The sequence below is a fragment of the Calonectris borealis genome, chromosome Z (assembly GCF_964195595.1).
Source record: "Calonectris borealis chromosome Z, bCalBor7.hap1.2, whole genome shotgun sequence".
NCBI classification, from domain to species: Eukaryota; Metazoa; Chordata; class Aves; order Procellariiformes; family Procellariidae; genus Calonectris; species Calonectris borealis.
The window spans coordinates 61,204,269-61,223,465 of NC_134352.1; the positions used below are offsets into that span (position 1 = coordinate 61,204,269).

At 43.8% G+C, this 19,197-nt stretch overlaps 1 protein-coding gene across 3 annotated transcripts in view; it reads left to right on the forward strand.

The window, feature by feature from the left end:
- The first annotated feature begins 3,733 nt into the window (after nt 1–3,733).
- Nucleotides 3,734–19,197, forward strand: part of SCAMP1 (secretory carrier membrane protein 1) — a 55,125-nt gene continuing 39,661 nt past the window's right edge. The window contains exons 1-2 of one of the 3 annotated variants that reach the window (XM_075138390.1): nt 3,738–3,926; nt 6,148–6,202. In XM_075138390.1, coding sequence (XP_074994491.1) covers nt 6,164–6,202 — 39 coding nt within the window. In that variant the 5' untranslated portion in view covers nt 3,738–3,926; nt 6,148–6,163. Of the gene's footprint in view, nt 3,927–6,147; nt 6,203–19,197 lie in introns of all 3 variants that reach the window. The other 2 variants (XM_075138391.1, XM_075138389.1) reach the window with 2 other exon arrangements.

A 19,197-nucleotide genomic window follows, 5' to 3' on the forward strand; every position in this document is an offset into this window, starting at 1 on the left:
CACTTTCCATGATGGAAACACAGAGATTTTGATTCAGCAATCAGCACACGAAAACTACATTTAATATCTTGCGGAATCAGGGCCTCACTGATTGTAAGAAAGAGAAAGAGAGATTAAATGGGAGTCTGCATGTAGCAGATTTTTCGAGTTCTGAATGCTGCTGTGATTTCTGCCCTTTCTTCTATCTTCTCCACACATTTTTCTTTTAAATTGAGGCAAAAGATTTTGGGTAATATTGCAGCTCATGACCTTCAAGTATTATCCTGAAATGCCTGTTTATCACACTTCTCTTCCCTCTCTCCTAAGTTAAAATCTTTCCAACATTTTGCAAGTAAATCCTGCTGCTGTAAAACCCAGAAAAAGGTTCTTGCTATTTTAAATTGTTCCAAGACCTATTGTCAAATAACTCTTCAGGTAAAGTTTTACCTAACAGACTAGGTGTCTTTTGCCTAAACTTTCACCAAGACTTCAAAATTGGTATCTGCACGTGATCTAATTTGAAGCTGTAACTTGCACTTACACTACCATAAAGTTCTCTTGCTTGTTTCTACTATGAGTTTCTAGCAGTTGTTCAGTCTTCCATGCCAGTCATTTTGCCCAGCTTCTGTAGCAAAGCCTTAGCTATATGCTCATGTGGACATTGTCATTCTCTGTCCCGCCTTTCTTCTAACAACTGCGCTTGCATTTGATGCTGCATAGACTGCTCCATTTTATGAAAGGAAACACTTCTTTAGAAGGATTACTAGGGCTTATTTGTTACAGCTTGGTTTTATTTTTTGAAGGTCCATCCCCTGTAAAACTGTGATCTACTTTATTGGGACAGAGAGCTGATCAAGGCAGATCACTTGATTGTCTACTCAGCATTCGAACATTTTGGATTGAAAAAAACCTGATAGATTTTCCTTTCAGCTGATCTGAGCACTCCTCGCCACCACCTGAGGTTGGTATAAACATTGTAAATTCCACAAGTGATAGAAAATGGAGAGAACCAGGACTTGAAGGAATAATGCCAAGTCAGTTCCTTACACAAGATTTCTTAAACACAGTATACCAGTACTCACACAAACAGTCCCAATCTACTGTTCGCTGAAGTTTAAACTCTTCTTTCTAAGAAAATGGCCAATTCAGATTAAGATAATTTTGTTTGCTAAGAAGTCAACTATTTCAAAATTATGGAAAACCGCTGAATGAAACCAATTCCAGGAGGCTGGGGAATTTTTAGTTGAGAGAGATATTTTTATCTAAATAATGTCACCCATTCTCTACTAGAACTTATTTTTCAATGAACTTACTTAGCATATTAAAAATCAGATTGATGAATTTACGAGCTGTATCTTGCACCAGAACTAGAAACAGTTAATTGCAATTAGGTAATTCTTACAAAAAAAATTAAATTCTACTATTTGGAAAGCACAGTGTAGGGAGGACTTGTTGAGGGGGGGGATCCTTGGCTAATCATGTCTCTTTTCTAATTCTGAAACTCCTTTGGAAGATGAGAAAAATAATTGACAACGTCAACCCTCAGCATCAAACGATGACCATTTATAATGCCCATGTTGTTTATGTATAGTACAAACTACTCAATTTGTTGGAAGCATAAATTAATTCTCATTTTCTATCAGCTGGCAGTCAGTTTGTAGCTCCCAAAGTTAACACTTTTAGTAGCAAGCAAAGATGTACTATCAAAGTTCTATCATTTAATTGTAAAATACTTCTTATCCTTTCCAAAAACATCCTAATGCAGTTTCATTATTGCCTTGAAACTCATATGAGATGACAGATTATTCCCCTTTAACCATGCACAAATTATTATCAGAAAAATGTCGCCATGTCCATGATTTGAAGCACCAGCAACCACACAGGAAAAGATATTCTTTTCAGCCAAAACTTCATTCATTCATGCATGTATTCATTTGTTCATGTTCAGTTGAAAGTGGAGCAAATATACAGTTGCCAACGCACACAGCTTTTGAACTATCAACATTGATGTATTGAGACATGGGCGAATATTGGAAAACAGCATGATTTAATTTGCTGTCACGATAAGTAAGCTATGTGAATGATTGTGACTAATACTGTAATGTACTTTTGTTGATCATACAACAGCTGCCTTTGTGTTTTTTGAGGTATGAAGTATTTTACACTTCCTATCAACAAAAAAGTTGAAAGTGTTTTGTTATTTAGAAGCTATGCTTTTATGATTTGTCCCATTTGCATGCCATCTTATATCTGACAGTCCTTCACAAATAATTGAGAAACTTGTGCATAAATCGGAGCAAGCCTTGAAGCAATTATTGCTTTCTTTACTGATCCATGCAAAATCAATTCTTGTGTACACATAGGATTTTTCCTGATTTGTTGACAGAACACCACCATTGTAATGACTGCCAGTGTCAGGATCAGAGTAATGATATATGCGGAGCCATTAAAATACATAAAAGTGTTAACATTCTGAGTCAGCCTTCAAAAAGCCCTGGCTAGTGTGCCCCACAGTTACTCTATGATTATGAAATGGGAAAAAATCACATTTGAATACCAAAAAGTTAAAAGGCCAATTTTACTCTCATAGCAATTTCTTTTCATCTGACCTGCCTCAAAGCTCTTTTTTATTTGCATTTAAATGAAAGTTTCAATCATTTCTTTAGAGAGCATGTAAAGAAATTCAGGATTCACTGGTTTTAAAAGTGTTGCATCAATGTAGACTGTTTGATATCAAGTATATGGGATTTCAGATTTCAACCATAGCTCTGACCCAAAGCTTCTTCAGTGCTTCAGACAGCTGCTCCATTTATTTTCATCATTCGGACTGGGTTCTTCGAACTGCAGTGTCAGTATTTCTGAGGAAGTATTTGAAAAGTCTTTCAAACAGTTCGAAATGGTTGAACACTTCCAAGAAGCCCTTTTAATCCATCCACCCATGGAAGCAGGATTTTGTGACCGCGGTTCAAAGCCACACCCTACCTACAGCCCTTGTTGAAGCTTTGTGCAAGACACCTGCGAAGCCATACACTTGGCAAGCTATTCATCATGCCAACAGGAGAAGGGAACACGAGAGCAAATTGTGTTTTACCAAATAAGCTTCAAATTTGAAGGCTTTCTTTTTACCTTCGCACGTGCATTTCGCTTTCCAGACGAGACAGGCTGTCCTGACCCACTCTGAGGGGGGGCCGGGGGTCGAGGAAAGGAGAGGTCACGCACCTCCTCCCTTTGGGTACCCTCCGCACGGCACCGAGTAGCCCCGAGAGACGGTTACCAAATGGGGACGACCCTGGCCGAGCCGGCGTCTCGGAGCTGCTCGGACGGGCGCCGCTCTCTGAGGAGAAGCGCCCCGCTCCCTCCATGGCCGTTGGCAACGCCCGCACGCCCTTTCCACCTGCCGCGCCGGGCCTGCCACAGGCGGGAAGCCCCGGGGCCTCCTTCCCCCATGGCTCCCAGCTGGTGCTGACAAGCGAGGGCGGCGGGACAGAGTCCCCCATCAGCCTAGGCAGAGCGGCGAGGGCGACGGGCAACCAGGAGCCCTCACCACAGCAGCTCTCCAGCCCTCACCCTCCCCGGGAACGGGCCCTTCTAGCCGTCCTCCCTCCCCGCCCCGGGAATGGGCTCTCCTAAGCCGTGCTCCTGCCCACCCCGGGAATGGGCGCTCGCCCTCCCTTCCAGGGCCGTCCCGCCCCGCAACCTCACTTCCGGGGCGGCCATTTTGGGAGGTCGGCGCTCCGTGGCTGGTCGGTGGCGGAGGGGGCGGGCTCGGGCCCGGGCTGCAGCGGCTGGTGACAGCGGCGGGGGGGGCAGCCCGCGAGCCGGCGAGTGTCGGGGGGGGCCGCAGGGGAAGAGCCGCCGCCCGGTGATCGCAGCGCCCGCCTGCCCCTGTCATGTCGGACTTCGACAGCAACCCCTTCGCCGACCCGGATCTCAACAACCCCTTCAAGGTGAGGCTGGGGGCGGGGAGGGGGCGGTGGCCGGCCATGAGCCTTCCTCGGTGTCGCGGCGGGGGTAGCGCGGGCTGCGCCGGGCCGCGGGCATCCCGGGGGGGGAGGAAAGGAGGGACCCTGGCCCTTCTCCCGCCGCGTGCCGGGGGGCGGTTCCCTGCCACGGGAGGTGGGGAAGGGCCGGCGCTGCGGGGTAGCGCTGGCCTCGGCGGGGGCTGGCGGGCGGGGGGGCGAGGCCTGGGACATGGTGGCTCTAGGGGGCTCGTAGGGTAAGCAGCGGTCAGAGCCGTTTCACAAGTTCAGGTTTCTGTGTTTTCCTCTCTTGCTAAAATAACACAAATCACGTTTCAGGTGCATTATTTTGAAGGAAAAAAAAAAGGTTTCTTGATATTGGCGGTAACATTGTGTGTATAATATTACTACAGTCTTTTTTCTTCTGTTTGACGGACCCGGATAGTTCAGCTTATTGAATTTACCCTTTTTTTGCTCTCTAGTCTCCTCCCAGCCTCCATCAAGCTTACTTTCTTCTTTATGTTATTTCTGAAGCATGCAGGGTACTGATTGATAGCTAGGCATAAGTTCTACCCTCTATCTCAAAGTGCTGTGTTGTAACGTATGTAAAGCTTTTAGTTTTTGAACTATAGACTTGTCATACAGCTGAGAATTGTTTCTTTGCCCGCTGTTCTGGCTTCAGTGGTCAGAATGAGCTGACCTCCTTGGATGCTTACCCTCCTTACCTTTTCTTTCTTTATTATTTGAATCCAGTTCAACTAATTTATTGAGCTACTTACTTTAATAATCTTACTGAACTTTTTTCTGCCGCATTTTATTTCATGCTGGCACTTTAAAGCACACACATAGTATATGGCAGTGAGTTTAGGATGTCAACTGGAATAATTAGGCCTTTTAAAAATTGAGCTGTCACATTTCAAGCATATTTCTGTGGAGGTAGCTGCTAGAAGCATAGCGTTACTGACATTTATTCATTAGAGAGTCTGTCTGAATCATTAGTTTGGTTTTTATGGTCATAAAATTTAGTCAGTAGTATTCCGTAGCTAAACACTGTGTTTTTACTTGATGTTGTACACAGTGCAGTGACCTTCCAGATGAACAGCAGCCCTGCTGTTGAGGTTGCTGCCAACAATAGTTTGGACTGGCATCAATGGCAGTGAGCACTGTTCTTTTAAATACCTTTTGGCACCAAGCTCCGAAAAGGTGTCATTGTTCTAGAATGTGTCTTCAGCAACACAAACACGTGATGCTTTTCCTCACTTCTTGTAATTGTTATGAAAATAACATCTAGCAAAATTTATTGTGTATAGATACCCAGAGCAGTTAGGGGTGTTGGAAGCAGTATAGTTGCCCCTGCATTGCTTATCAGCGTAGGTAACTTGTCCTATGTAGTGTTTCTGAGACCTAAGCTAGAGACCTACCTCAATCATACTTCCAGTTTGAAGATATTGCTTGAAGGGCAATATTGTATTCCAGTTTCTCTTCAGGGAAAGACTTCTATTGTAGCTGTCAGGCAGAATCCACGCTATACTTCTCATCTGCAATGCATCACGATAAACAACTTGTCTGTAACTTGCAGCTCCCTGTTAAACACAGTTCTGGATTTCTTTTATTTGCAGAAGTTAGTTTAGGAAAGCTGTACACTTTTCCTTTTTCAGAGGCTTTTTTCACTTCCTTCAGTCTTTGCTAACTTCCATCATATTCCACTTGGTAAGGTAATCTTGCATACCTTTACTCATCCAGATATTTAACTTGAAGGGGCAGAAGTCCTCATATATAAGCCAAACCTTGGTTGCCATCTCGTTGGCATGACACCTTTGAGATTAGTGGGGATTAATGCATGTCTGCATTTAAGTTTTGTCTGACTCTGTGTTTTAAAATAGTTTACACATAGAACCAGTATTTCCAGATGGACCCTGACAACCTAAGTCATGTTGTCTGAACACCTTATTCAAATGTACTCATATTTTTATTTGTCTTTGCTTGTTAATTTTATGATAATTAATTGTTTTCCTTACTTTTGAAGCTACTTCCTGTGCTAATGTAAAATCACAAAGTAGTATGGCAGAGAAGGGGGGGCATCATGTGTTGCCAAGGTCTAAAGAGAGATCCTTCTTTTTCTTAAATATTTTGGTTTTACTAATTGTCTGTGATCTACTTGTGAGATTTCCTGTGACTATTCTCATGCCTTTTAATAAAAAGATTTCAGCAGAGATTCTTGCTTGATGTTGAATCAAATAAATATGTTCTCTGGGAAGAAAAAGGTAAGGCAGAAACATCTAGTTTGCTTAGTATTTTGGGTAGTTAATTCTTTTGGAAACCTAAAATTAAATTATGTTTCTGTTTTGGTATCTACTGGAAGTAATGAAATTTAGTTTGTAAAATAGAATTTCAAGTACTAGCTTACTTGGATTGATCATAAAACGTTGTTGATTTTGAGGCAGTGGCTGCTTAACCCCTGCTTTTTCTATTTTTATTCTTCCAAAAAAAAAAACCAAACTTTGAACTGAACCCAAAGGCTGCTACGCTTTTGAAGTCATAGTATTCCTCTGTAAATAGCTGGCCTCTGGATGCTGTACCAACAAAACCAAGAGGTGTTTTGTTTGATAGACAAGAGGTAATGAAACAAACAGATAAGTAACATTCTAACATTAAAAAGCTTTTGATCACATTAAAGTTGTGCAGAAGAAAATGCATCCATGTACCATACCAATGAAGTTGTGATAATCCTGCTATAATTTGATGTAGTGGCATTGTGAAGAAATATGTATTTGGTGTGACCTCAAGTATCAGAAATGAAAGCAGACTAATAATGAAAGCTATTTCATTTCTTTCACTGAGAAGCACTTGTCATAGCTTCTGAGTATGAATTCACACTTGGTAAAGTTCTCACTGACAAACAGTGCAGTCCCACAGCACCCAAACAGGGTCAGCAGAGCAGATCCGGTGATGGTAACTGTGTTCAGGCAGGAGTCTAGAGTGCTAGACAAGTCCATAGAGAGGAGGCAGATCTGAGCTCAAGTTAGAAAGTCAAGTCAGGGTCAGGATCAGGCCCAGTGAAAGTAATCATGGTCAGCCGACAGTCTCATGATGACCAGGCAAGTCCTTAGTGATAAGGTGGGTCTGACCACCTAGGAGGGGTTTGGCTATCCTCAAGGCCCCGGCAGTTTATTCTTGAATAGACTAAATCAGCATGAAAAACATTCTGTATGAGAAAACAAAGGTAAATTTTTAATGTAGCTATCTCTTTGTTGTGTCTTTTTTTTTTTTTTTTTTTTTAAATGTCATAGGATAGGGGATAGTTGTAGTCTTCTGTCTTGGGAGGCGATACAGATACAAAGGTTCTGAAACAGCAGTCTCTCAAAATCCAGTGTAAGTTTCATTTACTCTGAAACAGTTCAGCAATTCATCTACAATAAAAATGTGTTGGTTTTGTGGTTGTTGGGGTTTTTTTTTTTCTTTTATAAATGAATGATACTACTACTAAGAGAAGAAATTATTCTTAAGTAGAGCTATGAATTTCACAGGCCTTTGTGGCTTGGTTGACAGACTGTAAATGGTTTGAGGGCTGGCTGTTACAGTCATCCAAACATATGAAACGGTTACTTGCAAGTGACTGTGGAATTAGGACTTTAAAAGCTGAGTTCTGTGATGAATTCTGTTGGGTTGGTTCATCTGATGTGTTTAGAGCTCTGAGCAGGTGCAGGTATTTGATACTATAGAAATTATGGTAGGACTGAAAACTAAGATACGTTTCTGTTTAAATGTGAATGGTGACCTTCAGGTAAAAGCCAAACCACTGTGTGATATGGATGAAGATTTAAACAGAATGGCCTATGTCTTGTTCAGTTTTAGTGTGGAAGGACACAATCATGGAAACGCTCAAATGTAGGTAATGTTAATTATTTGAGTAGTTTCTTTGGGTGGGATTAGGTATCCAAACTGTGGTTAGCTTTGAGTTGTTGCTCCAGAAGGACACGGATCTTCTGTAGTTCTGCAAAGACTGACATTCTTGTGTGGATGTCTGAGATGCTGTAAGATATCTAAAAGTGGTGTTAGGCACCTGAGTTGCTCCCACTGAGGTCACAGGATTACTTGAGTCACTAGAGCTAAGTATATGTTAGAGCTTAAATTTACTGCAGAGGTAATTCCGGTTGTAAATTGGATATTACACTTAATCTGACTCACATGAGCACAAATTAATCTTCTGTCTGGTTTGGCAGGAAGTACAAGCTGGAGGTTTGATGCTGAAGCTAATAGTGCAGATGACTGCTGCCTTGTGTGGCAGCAGAATATATAGTTTACACCTTGATTGCGCAAGTGAAGCTAAAGTGATAGAAACTTACAGGAAGAAGATTATTTTTGAAGGATCAGGATCCTAATTACTTCAAGTGTTTCTGCAGTATTTGTGCTTTAGAATGCAAAAGTTTTGTTGTGTGCCTATATGCATAACTGAGTTTTAATTCTTTTATATGACTATAGAATATACCCAGTTAAGTTGTCTGTCTTTAAATTAGTAAAGGACATAAAATACAGATATTTTTCTGACTTTATTACCTGGTTTCCTTTCATAACTTCAAAATTTATAAATTCCCCTCAGTCTTGCATAATTTAATGCTGAACATCAGGGTATTGGAAGTGTCCTTTAGCTGTCCTACATGGTAGTTACTTTCAAGAGAACACTTCATCAGTGTTGTAACTGCACTGTAAATCTATTAAAACTGTGAAGTGTTTTAATAGATATTCAGTATCAGTTATAGCTGCATTTTTTTTTCCAGATTTTCAGTAAAGTGTTAGCACATACTGCATTAGTATTATTATTGCACAATATATTGAGATTTAACATTACAAAGAGGAATATAACACACATTTCGGAGCTGAGGAAGGAAAAAGATTTGAGAATAGCTATGAGATGGAGAAGATGCTTTGTTAGGCATCCAGTGTTACATTGCAAGATGCGGCTGGCACAAGCTTTAGGACAAATTTGGCCTTGTAAGCCTCTGAAATTCTTTTTGGTTTCAGAGGTGGGGAATTTGCTTTGCTCAGTAGCTCAGAACCCTTCATAGCTCTGCTTCTGTGAGATAATGTGGCATATAACGGGCACTGCTTGAGAATCAAGTATAAGAAAACCCAGTTGACTACTTTTGCACTATCCTATTTAATAATTGTGTTCTGTCAGTGCTAGAGTGAAAATCTTTTGAATATCATTCTGTGAGGGGGGTGGGAAATGGCTGATCAGTGAATGAGATGTTAAACTTGAAATTGTGAAAAAAAACTGTTGTAGTGGTGACTCAGATTTTTTTATTATTATTAGAAGTACAGAAATACTCTTTATTTTGCCTCTAAGTTATTAATTCCTTCAGGTGTTACATGTGTAACCTTTAAGGACAATTCTTTCTTGTAGTAAGTGGTTTTTAATCATAGATTAAAATTTATTATTGTAGGTGCAATACGTTAAGGCTTTCTTTATACTGCTAAATGAAAACTGTTTATACTGCTGATGTACTGTTAGGATAGTGAAACATGAAATCTCAATCTAGTTGCTGTTTGTGAAGTTTCTGTACCTTTACTTGTTCTTGGGCCTGGGATGATGAAGAAAGAAATAAAGCATGAAGAATCAGCAATGTTTGACACTGCATGCAAATATTAGTAGCTTCTTGAAACTTAACTTTTCCACATGCAGCTTGTTGTGGCATGAACAGGGAAGAAATCTTTGGGGAGTTCAGCTGTTTGATTTATACCAAATGTTTACTGAACATGTGCAAATTGCAATTTCAGAGGCTTAATCTGGCTGAATGTAGAGTGTTATAGGACTGAAAAACAGCCTTCTGTGCAGGCTATCTTCTTTTCCAAGCATCAGGTCCTAGTATAAAAGCTGAAACCCAACAGTTAACACAGGAGGAGAAAAGCATTGATGTCTGTTGCTGGCCAAATACATATTTTTTCTCCCAATTTTGTTCTCAAAAGCTAAGATTTGTCAGAAATCTCTCCCTAAAAATGCTCATGAAGATGCTGAAAGCAAAGTGTATCATGTGGAGAGTTTCAACTGAAACAGCAATAGCTTTGATTGCTCTCCAGAACTCATTTATGAAAAGTGCGATGAATAGTTTTCTCTTTGATCAAGAAATCAAAAAACTCAGACCAACAAACATAATTTCAGGCATTTTTCGTTGCATTTTTGCTTAATTTTCTGAGGCGGTGGTGTGATCTTAGGAAGTACTCAACACAGAGCAGGAAGTACAACTGTTATTATTACAAAAAAAATGCCAAACCATAACCTCAGGGTGAATTCTTACTGGAAAGTGTACAATTAGTGTTACTCACATTTAGAAAAGGCTGCTATCAAGTGGGTATAGGGAATAAGTTGTGATAATCAATGGACAGCTTAACTTGAAAAGAGCTTTTCCTTTTCATGTAGCAAAACAAAGCCTTTCAGTAGGAGTGGGGGAGGGATAAGAGGGATAATATCCCCCTTTTAGAGGGATAGGAAATCCTAGTTGGCCAAGATTGACTTTACTAGATTTGTGGATCTAATCTCATGATTTCCCCAGGGTGGATTCACCAGTCTGGATTCAGTCTGATAGACCTCTGGCTTCTGCTTCTATTCTGTATACAGTCAGAGCTTTTTGAGGGAATAACATCTTTGCTGAGCATGTTGAGTAATTTTGAGGATAAGATTGAGGTTGTGCCTCTTTTGCTTTCTGGGAGCTTCCTTCCAAGCACAAAAAGCAACAGGGAAAATGCATAGCTAGGTGAAGGTGGTTGTGGAACAGTAAATGCCAAAGAAGTTGGCAAGGTGAAGGCTGGTTGATGTCAGTGACTGGTAAAGTAGCTAGGTTGGATAAACTTATTTGTGGGGATCTTGAAGTAAGAGAGAAAAATTGTATGGTGGCAGAGCTGAAGGGTAGCCAGTGGCTGATAAGGGAGGTGATAGGATTGATACAGTGAATTATTCATAATACAGACTTCATCTTCTAACAGTTTTTGTGATGAAGAGAATGGTTTTCTCTGCTTGGATTGCAACTATTCCAGTCATTAAGAGATCATTCGTAGCTCTTGAACGTAACGTAAAACTAAGGTAAAAACCCGAAGATTTCTACAGTCCTCTTCAGTAGCTTATTTTTCCCTTGGCTGTACTTAAGGACCTAAGTAATTGACAAGTTGTTTTCCATGTTTTCTTCTTCTGATTTCATTCACTAAAAATAATTAATCCTCTTCTTTTAAAATCCATTTTTGTGTTCATAGTATATTTTTCCCCTTAGTCTTTTTTTCCTAGGACTAACCAGGTGTACTTCTGTCAGTTTACTCAGATCTTTGGTGCTGTTCTATGAATTCCATGTAAATTGAAAAAAAGAAAAAAAAGGGAAAAAAAAGAAAAATTCTGTCACTTGTAAGTGCAGCATTTCAGTTTTATGCTTTTTCCAAACAACATGATTATTGTATTCTTTTGATGTACAATGGTCCTGATATCCAAGTCTTGGAAGATATCTAGTTGTCTTGTTTACTTGCCCTTGTCCATCATCTGTTAAAAATTACCTTATTATCCCATTTCCTTAGTACTCACCTTTGTTCCCTCCCTGTTCTTTTCCTTGTAAAAGTATCTTATGCATTTTTCCTGGTTCCTCTTTTTTTCGTTCTACTCAGGTTATGTGATTTTTATCTGAAATTCTTATTTTCAATTGCTGATGTGTTGTGAAACCATTATAATCTCTATGCAAATCAGTGTTTAGAATTAGTGTTTATAAATCCTGTTTCTTGACCTCTGCAGTAAGATTTTGCTTTTACTTCCCTGTTAGTCCTTGCGAGCCAACTGAAAAATACTAAAGTAAATTCAATGTTCTGTGCAGAGCACTGATGTCACTTGTTTAGTTCCACTTCGGGGAAAAAAAAAAGCAACACAAGCATATATTATCTTTGTTATATTTTTAGCCTGTTTTTTTTCCTCTTTCATTCCGTGTTAAATTATTTGTGCATAAGATAAATGCTTTGCCTTTTTGGTAGAAGAATGGGTGTACCTCAAATGTGAAAACTTTTCTTAACAACCTGAAGGACAGTTTGGAGGGGACGATTCCTAGTTCACTATGTTCTCTTCACTTAAAAGAAATAAAAATCACAACTACAACTTAGATAATGGTGTTTTTCAGAATGCTATTGGGTTATGTATCCTATCAAAGCATCTTACTCATGATGGAACAGCGCTGGACCCATTCCCAGTGAACAGTAATACAAAGAATCATTATAGATGTATCTACTTCTTCAGTCTTTAATTTGCTAATCTCTTCTGTATTAATGAAACTTGGTAGTTGATGACTAGTTTTGGTCTCCTAGACAACAGAGGTCTCTGTTCCCTTTAATTTGTTTTTTAAAAAGCTGTAAAAACTTGCGTTGAATGCATTATTCTGTTCCATTTTAAACATGCTCACTTGTGATTATTGTGTTTGTATACCCTCTGTAATAACTTGGTTTTCAGTTAATTTTATCTATATCTGAGTGATGTGAGCATAATTTGTTAACCTGGCACAAGAGACATTTTTAATAGTTCTATAGGTGCTCTGGCCAATGTGAGATACAAAAATGCGTTGTGTTTTCTGTTTTTGTTTTGTTTGTATTTGGTTTGGGATTTTTTTCTGACTGACTTTTCTGTTCTTGATGTAAATACTGTGGTGCTTCTTGTACCTGAATCCTAGTGATTTAAAGAGTTGTCGTGGTTTAACCCCAGCCAGCAAAAATAAACGCCACGCAGCCGCTCGATCACCCCCCGCCCCGGTGCGATGGGGAAGAGAATTGGGAGGGCACAAGTAGGAAAGCTCCCGGGTTGAGATAAAAACAGTTTAATAATTGAAATAAAACTAAGTAGAACAGTAATAATAACAGTGAGAACAACAACAATAACAGAATACACAAAGCAGGCAATGCACAACAGAACCGCTCACCGACCGCCGACCGCGTGTCACGAACGGGGGGCGAGCCCCCCCCCACACCTGGTTTTTATACTGAGCATGATGTCACATGGTATAGAACACCCCATTGGCCAGCTGGGTCCACCACCCCGGCTGTGCTCCCCCCTCCCGGTGCAAGCATCACCCAGCAACAGCCAAAGCATCAATGGGCCATCAACGCTCCTTTCACACCGAACCCAAAACACAGCGCACCCCCCAGGCTACTGGGAAGAAAGTTAACCCTGTCCCAGCTGGAACCAGGACAATATCCACCCCTTATTCTATACCATCTACATCATGCCCAGGTCTCACATTTTCCCATACATTCCAATTAGTCACCGCTACTTTTCCCTGCCTTTTGATATATACGCACACAGAGATATCATTCCCTTAGTCCATGGGCCATCCCTCTAAAACGTCCGTTGAGTTCATGTAGTCCATGACTTCGGGTTCCACCTGTCGTAACAGTCTTGCAGGGCAGGAGAGATGGTGTGTGGTGTCGGGCTCTTGCATGCGGAGGCCAGTTCTGGGCGCTCGTCTGGTTCTATCATTGTTGCACCTTGCTCAGTTTCATCGGCGTTCATCCTAAATTAATCTGGGTGATTCTTACTGTAATACTGTTAATATGGCATATGGTAACCATAAAAGTGATGACATACAGTACTATGTATTAACTAACATCGTACAATGCAGTGCATTGCCTATTTTCACCCAAAATTAAATCCCCCTGAGGTACACACCGGACTTCCCCATCCTTTCTCATCACCCACCAAGTGCACCCAGGTCCCTGAGCAAAAGCAATCCCACGGATGGGTTTTCCCTTGCCAGAGGCAGGAGCAACCCAGACTGTCTTCCCCAGCATATTTCTCATATGCACGACAGGGACTTTATCCCCCTCTACAGCACGTAAGGGTTTGGATTGGGCAGGGCCAGCTCGAGTGACAGATCCCCTAGTGTTCACTAACCAGGTGGCCTTTGCTAAATGTGTGTCCCAATGCTTGAATGTCCCACCACCCATTGCCCTCAGTGTTGTCTTTAACAGCCCATTGTATCGTTCAATTTTTCCGGAGGCTGGTGCATGATAGGGGATGTGATAGACCCACTCAATGCCGTGCTCTTTGGCCCAGGTGTCTATGAGGGCGTTTCGGAAGTGAGTCCCGTTGTCTGACTCAATTCTTTCTGGGGTGCCATGTCGCCATAGGACTTGCTTTTCAAGGCCCAGGATGGTGTTCCGGGCGGTGGCATGGGGCACAGGATATGTTTCCAGCCATCCTGTGGTTACTTCCACCATGGTGAGCACATAGCGCTTGCCCTGTCGGGTTTGTGGGAGCGTGATATAATCAATCTGCCAAGCCTCCCCATATTTATACTTCAACCATCGTCCTCCATACCAAAGAGGCTTTACTCGTTTGGCTTGCTTGATTGCAGCGCATGTTTCACATTCGTGGATAACCTGTGCAATAGTGTCCATGGTTAAGTCCACCCCTCGATCACGAGCCCATCTATATGTTGCATCTCTCCCTTGGTGGCCTGAAGTGTCATGGGCCCACCGAGCTATAAATAATTCACCTTTATGTTGCCAGTCCAGATCTACCTGAGCTACTTCGATCTTGGCAGCCTGATCCACTTGCTGGTTGTTTTGGTGCTCTTCAGTGGCCCGACTCTTGGGTACGTGAGCATCTACGTGACGTACTTTTACAACCAGGTTCTCTACCTGGGCAGCAATATCTTGCCACAATGCGGCAGCCCAGATGGGTTTACCTCTGCGCTGCCAGTTTTTCTGCTTCCACTGCTGCAACCATCCCCACAGGGCATTTGCCACCATCCATGAGTCAGTATAGAGATAAAGCACTGGCCATTTTTCTCGTTCGGCAATGCCCAAGGCCAGCTGGATGGCTTTCACCTCTGCAAACTGGCTCGATTCACCTTCTCCTTCAGCAGTTTCTGCAACTTGGCGTATGGGACTCCATACCGCAGCCTTCCATCTCCGATGTTTTCCCACAAGGCGACAGGACCCATCCGTGAACAGGGCATATTGCTTCTCGTTTTCTGGTAGTTTGTTATATGGTGGGGCCTCTTCAGCACGCATCACCTCCTCCTCTGGGGATATTCCAAAATCTTTGCCTTCTGGCCAGTTCGTGATCACCTCCAAGATTCCTGGGCGACTGGGGTTTCCTATTTGGGCCCGTTGTGTGATCAGTGCGACCCACTTACTCCACGTAGCATCAGTTGCATGATGTGTAGAGGGGACGCTCCCTTTGAACATCCAGCCCAGCACCGGCAGTCGGGGTGCCAGGAGGAGCTGTGCTTCAGTGCCAACCACTTCCGAAGCAGCTTGAACCCCTTCATATGCTGCCAATACCTCCTTCTCAGTTGGAGTGTAGCGGGCCTCGGATCCTCTGTATCCCCGACTCCAGAACCCTAAGGGTCGACCTCGAGTCTCCCCTGGTGCTTTCTGCCAGAGGCTCCAGGTAGGGCCATTCTCTCCGGCTGCGGTGTAGAGCACATTCTTCACATCTTGTCCTGCCCGGACTGGCCCAAGGGCTACTGCCTGAACTATCTCCTGTTTAATTTGCTCAAATGCTTGTCGCTGCTCAGGGCCCCATTTGAAGTCGTTCTTCTTCCTGGTCACGTGATAGAGAGGGCTTACGATCTGACTGTAATTTGGAATATGCATTCTCCAAAAGCCCACAACGCCTAAGAAAGCTTGCGTTTCCTTTTTGTTAGTTGGTGGAGACATGGCTGTTATTTTATTGATCACATCTGTTGGGATCTGACGACGTCCATCTTGCCATTTTATTCCTAAAAACTGGATCTCCTGTGCAGGTCCCTTGACCTTACTTCGTTTTATTGCAAAGCCGGCCTTCAGAAGGCTTTGGACTATTCTCTCCCCTTTCTTGAAAACTTCCTCTGCTGTGTTGCCCCACACAATGATGTCATCAATGTATTGCAGGTGTTCCGGAGCCTCACCCTGTTCCAGTGTGGTGTGGATCAGATCATGGCAAATGGTAGGGCTGTGTTTCCACCCCTGGGGCAGTCGATTCCAGGTGTACTGGACGCCCCTCCAAGTGAAAGCAAACTGTGGCCTGCACTCCGCCGCCAAAGGGATGGAGAAGAAGGCATTAGCGATATCAATGGTGGCGTACCACTTGGCTGCCTTTGACTCCAGTTCGTATTGAAGTTCCAGCATGTCCGGCACGGCAGCACTCAGTGGTGGTGTGACTTCGTTCAGGCCACGGTAGTCTACTGTTAGCCTCCACTTTCCATTGGACTTTCGCACTGGCCATATGGGACTGTTAAAGGGTGAGCGAGTCTTGCTGATCACTCCTTGGCTCTCCAGTCGACGAATCAGCTCATGGATGGGGATCAAGGAGTCTCGGTTGGTGCGGTATTGCCGCCGGTGCACTGTTGTGGTAGCGGTCGGCACCTGTTGTTCTTGGACCTTTAACAACCCCACAACAGAAGGGTCCTCTGAGAGACCGGGCAAGGTGGACAGCTGTTTAATTTCCTCCGTCTCCAGGGCAGCTATACCAAAAGCCCACCGGTACCCTTTTGGGTCCTTGAAATACCCTCTCCTGAGGTAGTCTATGCCAAGGATGCACGGAGCCTCTGGGCCAGTCACAATGGGGTGCTTCTGCCACTCATTCCCGGTTAGACTTACTTCCGCCTCCAACACAGTTAACTCTTGGGATCCCCCTGTCACTCCAGAAATACAAATAGGTTCTGCCCCTTTATAGCCTGATGGCATCAGGGTACACTGTGCACCGGTGTCTACGAGAGCCTTATATTCTTGTGGATCTGATGTGCCAGGCCATCGAATCCACACAGTCCAGTAAACCCGGTTGTCCCTTTCCTCCACCTGGCTGGAGGCAGGGCCCCTCTAGTCCTGGTCATCATATTCGCTATCCACTTCTTGTAAGTATGAGTCAGAAGTCCCTTTGTTAAGTTCGGAAGTGGAATCAGCCCTTCTACTCTGTCTGGGGAACTCACTGGAGACTGGAGCAGCGGTTTTCCTGGAAGAACCCCCTTTTGTGGTTGTTTTCCCTTGCAACTCATGTACCCGTGCCTGTAGGACTGAGGTAGGTTTTCCATCCCACTTCCTCATGTCCTCTCCGTGGTCACGCAGGTAAAACCACAGGGTGCCCCGGGGTGTGTACCCACGATGTCTCCTCTCTTGAGCAGAGGGACGTTTGCTCCTAATGGCTGAGACGCTGGCCCGTGCAGGGGGGGAGCAGGACATATCCTCTTTGAGTTGCTGGACCTCCTGAGACAGTTTCTCCACAGCAGAGACACAGGCTCGTAGGGAGGAAGAGAGACTTTCTTCATATTGCCGGAGTTGGCCAGCCAGTTCATCCACTGTTTGTTCCTCTCCATCTCTCCAGGTCATTACTGCCAATGAGTTTGCATGTGACGCTGGTGCGCTCCGTACAAACTTCCGCCACATGGGTCGGGTGCATTTGATCTCATCTGGGTCTTTGGATAACTGCTCGTTGTTCAGGTCATCATAAATCACTTCCAGCACGGCTAATTCCCTCAGGTACTGGATACCTCTCTCCATGGTGGTCCACTTGCCTGGGTGGCATATAACATCTTCCTTGAAGGGATACCTTTCCTTCACGCCTGACAGGAGTCGCCTCCAGAGGCTGAGGACTTGTGCCCCTTGTCCAATTGCTTTGTCAATGCCCCCTTCCCTAGAAAGGGATCCCAGCTGCTTGGCTTCCCTACCCTCTAATTCCAGGCTACTGTCCCCGTTATCCCAGCATCGGAGCAGCCAGGTGACAATGTGCTCGCCTGGACGACGGCTGAAGTCTTTTCGCATATCTCGCAGCTCACCCAGAGATAGGGATCGGGTGGTCACCATCTCATTTACGGGTTCTGCCTCCTCCTCCTCCTGTTCTCGTGATGGCCCTGGTTCATCTTCATCCCTTACTAGACGAGCTGATTTTCTTGTGCATTTTCTTTTTTGTATAGGGGCGACTGATACCAGCATGGGTTGGTTCTCTATCGCAGGGGGCGGAGTAGCTGCTGTGCTTGCCCTGGGGGGTGAGGGAGCCACTGTGCTTGCCGTGGGGGGTGGGGTAGCCGCAGGGCCTGTTGCTTTGTCATCAGCTGCAGAGACGTTTCCTTCCCCGTGGGGGTTCCGAGTGGTGTTAAACAGGGCTCGGTAGGCGTGGGCCAGGCCCCAGCACATTGTAGTGATTTGCGTCTCCCTGGAATGGCCAGGGTGACAGCATACGTCTTCCAAATATTCTACTAATTTTTCAGTGTTCTTCACTTGTTCAGGGGTAAAGTTCCAGAACACTGGGGGTGCCCATCGCCCTAGGCATTTGCCCATGCTATCCCACTCGCCCTGCCACTCATAACTATCCAACCTTGGGGCAGATCTCTGGATGACATTCTTAAATTGCTTACTAACCTTGGATAAAACCGCAACAATATTCCCAAGGAGTACCAAGAGATGTATCTTAACTACCCAGGGATGTTCAAGGTACTGGCAAGTTATTTTAACAAAGGAGATGAAGGTAGTGAGGGTGCCATTCTCTATTTCCTCCATAAAAAATCTCTCAGAGGAAAAGGTATAATTGCTAATGGTCTCCATGAGGTGGTACCCGAAATGCAGAAACGGCTTCATTACGAATCCCAAATACCAAATAACCCCCAGTGCCAGTGTTTTAGTAACAAATCTCCCAGGCAAAACATCATTAATCACGGCAGAGCACAACAGACTACAAAACCCAACTCCAATTTTTAACAGGTACAGTAAAAACAAGAGCATGGTGCAGAACAAACGAATATGTTACCAGATATAAATTCCTTAATATGTTCTAAATAATCTGTCGTTATCTCAACCCTTCGTGCCCCACGTTGGGCGCCAAAAAGGACTGTCGTGGTTTAACCCCAGCCAGCAAAAATAAACGCCACGCAGCCGCTCGATCACCCCCCCCCCGGTGCGATGGGGAAGAGAATTGGGAGGGCACAAGTAGGAAAGCTCCCGGGTTGAGATAAAAACAGTTTAATAATTGAAATAAAACTAAGTAGAACAGTAATAATAACAGTGAGAACAACAACAATAACAGAATACACAAAGCAGGCAATGCACAACAGAACCGCTCACCGACCGCCGACCGCGTGTCACGAACGGGGGGCGAGCCCCCCCCCACACCTGGTTTTTATACTGAGCATGATGTCACATGGTATAGAACACCTCATTGGCCAGCTGGGTCCACCACCCCGGCTGTGCTCCCCCCTCCCGGTGCAAGCATCACCCAGCAACAGCCAAAGCATCAATGGGCCATCAACGCTCCTTTCACACCGAACCC